The sequence below is a fragment of the Brassica napus genome, chromosome C5 (assembly GCF_020379485.1).
Source record: "Brassica napus cultivar Da-Ae chromosome C5, Da-Ae, whole genome shotgun sequence".
NCBI lineage: Eukaryota > Viridiplantae > Streptophyta > Magnoliopsida > Brassicales > Brassicaceae > Brassica > Brassica napus.
The window spans coordinates 37,552,721-37,555,823 of NC_063448.1; the positions used below are offsets into that span (position 1 = coordinate 37,552,721).

At 34.4% G+C, this 3,103-nt stretch overlaps 1 protein-coding gene across 1 annotated transcript; it reads right to left on the minus strand.

The window, feature by feature from the left end:
• Positions 1–397: 397 nt before the first annotated feature.
• LOC106362507 lies at positions 398–2,727 on the minus strand. The gene is made up of 10 exons (XM_013802399.2): positions 2,653–2,727; positions 2,237–2,405; positions 2,036–2,132; positions 1,831–1,955; positions 1,668–1,752; positions 1,520–1,574; positions 1,166–1,350; positions 955–1,078; positions 664–879; positions 398–562 (listed from the first exon to the last, which is right to left on the minus strand). Exons 1-10 carry the CDS (start codon positions 2,725–2,727, stop codon positions 398–400), a joined length of 1,296 nt encoding a protein of 431 aa, XP_013657853.2.
• Between the last annotated feature and the right edge of the window lie 376 nt (positions 2,728–3,103).

Consider the following 3,103-nt stretch of genomic DNA (forward strand, 5'->3'; position numbering starts at 1 on the left):
TCTCGGGAAATCAGAGTAATCTTCCAACTTCCACTTATGAACATACACAGAACTCATGTAAGTTGTAGAGTTTTTCCTAAACAGAATGCTAAGTTGTATGGTATAATAGGACGTGGAATTATAGGTTTTGGATCAGTTTCATATGATAGTTTATGATTATGATGATTTAGGATCTATCGATCACCCCAAGAAATAAAATAGAACAGCTAATAATGAAATACTTAAATATGGATAACGGAAAGCCACATATATAAAAAAACACATGAATCATATTATTAGAGTTCAAAACGCTCTTAAGTAAAAAAAAAAAGCATAAGAATTTAAAATTAAAAGAAATAAACCATGAAAAAAAAAACAGAGACGCAAAAACCACTTCAGCAAGCAACTAATCTGTCAATCACTTAGTGTCATCCTTAGTCTTCTCCAACTTCACTGGCTTCGTGCACAACTTCTTAGAGGTAGAGGTAATGTCTTTCAGCTCAGCATCTTCTTCCTTGCGCTTGACAGTTGGTGTTGTAAATCCTTCAGATGAACTCGCAGAATTTGGCTTGAGCATCAGAACCTTCGAATAATAAATACAAACACAAAAGATCTGAGATAAGTATATAAACAATCTTATAAAAAATCATCTGAAATGGATCCAACGAAGACTGAATAACAAACCTCTCCACTGGGCAGAGTGCTTGAATTAGTGTCTAAAGCCGAAACAGGTTCAGATTGAGTCTCGAGTTTAGGAAGATCATTACCAGTCGATACTTCAGAAACATAGAAAGTGTTGGATCCATTATCTAGATTTCCAGAGGTTATTGAAATACCAAAAGAAAAAGACTTTCCAACTAAACTCTCGAGGGGCATGGGGATTACTTCAGGATCTTCAATCTACAAATAAAATCATAGTAATACTATTAAAATTTATACAGATGAATTTATATTTTTTCTATAAAATATACTTGCCTCATCATATGAACCATCCCAAATTTGAACAGCCTCACAACCAACAATGGCACTGGTTATAGTGTCAAGCATCATCAATTTGCATGAACCACTGTCATCTTTCACATTCAAATGCAGCTTGTACCTATTTATATTCACAAACCCATTAGTGAAAACAATTATAATTCCAATTCATAGGAATACAAAAAATAACATAAAAAGAGGCACTTACTTCGGTTCAACCTTTGTGACATTTGAGTGACATTTCTCGCAATACCATAATGGTTTCTCGTTTTGAGCCAACTCATTCCTACGAATCCTAGAGACACGTTTATTGCAGCCACAACATCCAAAGTAGAACCAACCCCAATCTGTATCGACAGATTCAATTGAACATATTATTTTGCAACTCTGAACCTGCAATACACAGAAAAAAAATATCAATACAATGCTTGTTAGTGAGATATATAAAATGCTAATACAACCTCAATTCCCACCAATATCTCAGCAATGGATCTGAATTGAACATCGTCCCAATCAGTTTTTTGGCGCCATCGTCCCAATCAGTTTTTTGGCGCCTAATCACTTGATTGTCACTCTTTGTACCCATAATAGCAAGAGGACGATTCACTTGCAACAGTCTGTAAATCGCCAAAATAAAAATTTCTAATTAAAAACTGGACATCAATTCGATTTTCTTAAATACCCAATACTATCAGTCATGGCTCACTTACTTTTCTCTAAACTCGATGGCTTCTTTCATGGTTGGGTTGAGGATTACAAGTGAAGCATCAAATGCATTTGTGATTTGTATATCACCTACAAAAAATTCACATATATTTTAATGTAAAATATGATTTTATCTGAAGATATTATTAAATTTGAGGATGTATATACCTTGGTAGAAGCTGATTTTAGCAAACCTAATCAAGCAGAGTAGGGTTTCAACATTGTTATCTTCAATAAAGGGTTCAAATTGTTCTGCATATTTCCCCCACAAGCAACACCTCACATCATGACCACTGCATAAAAGTCAGACTAATATCACCACATGTTTTCTACACAAATCTTTATTAAGTTCAACAAATTGTCTGAAGCTTACTTGGTGTCACGTAAACGAAAGTGAACTCTCTTTCGGTCTTTCCCATGAACTTGCACGATTTGTATTCCGTCAAGATTGAAAACTTCACCAATGATATCTGAGTAAAAACGACATATATTTCATATAACCCAAATCCGCAAGGTACAAAATTATTGATTTATTAGAGAATATGTACAATAAAACACAAAGTAACGATCATACCGATGAGGACATTTGCATCTGAACCTTGTCCACCAATATCTTCATAACTCACAAAATTAAGATAAGGATCATCATCCTCAAACACTGACCTCCCTATGAGTGTGTCACTCGTGAAAGTTATTTTGTAAGATAGCGGAGTCGGGCGATATTTACCACCAGAAGCTGAAACCTAGAAGTTTTCAATGAATCTCCATTCACCAGGCGGGAGACTTCGTTGAAGATGAAACATCTGAGTTCTTTTGCAACTTGCGTGAATTTTTCCGCCCTAAAAAAACAACAATAGCAAAGATCAATATTGTACGCATAAAACAGATGTAGTAAATTTCTAAACAATTTTGCCTCACTGTTTGATCAGCAAGAACACATTCTAGAGTTTCCCCTCCATAAGTTGTGTTTTGAGTCCATGAATGGAGTACCTTGACGTGCACTTTCCAAGAATCCTTGTGCGGCTTCACTTTGTTAACCAACACAGAAGCTTGATTGTTAGCCATCGTTTTTTTTTGTGTGAACTTTGAAGAATGATTGTGTAGAAAATAAGTGTAGGAAGTGCTCTCTATATATAAGGCGCCGATGGTTATTATAGAAAAGAATATCTATGTATTATACGCCGATGAGGTAAATATGTAGATATTGCTAGATTTGTAGCAATTATTAAATGGGAATATCTATCTATTATACGCAAAATTGGAGATATGGAAATGTAGATACTTTCGTGGTTAGTACGTTTGTGATCTCAGTTTGAATGAGGAGATATCTCCCAGAGAAAATAAATCTAAAGTATAGGAAAATTAGGTAAATTAGTTACTTGCTACATAAGAAGGTAAATATCTCGCAAATATTTTAGAATAGTAAATTAGGAAAAAAGAA

Coding starts and splice junctions, on each gene's coding strand:
- LOC106362507 (XM_013802399.2), bottom strand. CDS start 2,727: ATGGCTAACAATCAAGCTTCTGTGTTGGTTAACAAAGTGAAGCCGCAC. Junction 2,406..2,652: donor CTTGGAAAGTGCACGTCAAG/GTACTCCATTCA, acceptor GAAAACTTCTAG/GTTTCAGCTTCTGGTGGTAA. Junction 1,351..1,519: donor GTACAAAGAGTGACAATCAA/GTGATTAGGCGC, acceptor TGTGTATTGCAG/GTTCAGAGTTGCAAAATAAT.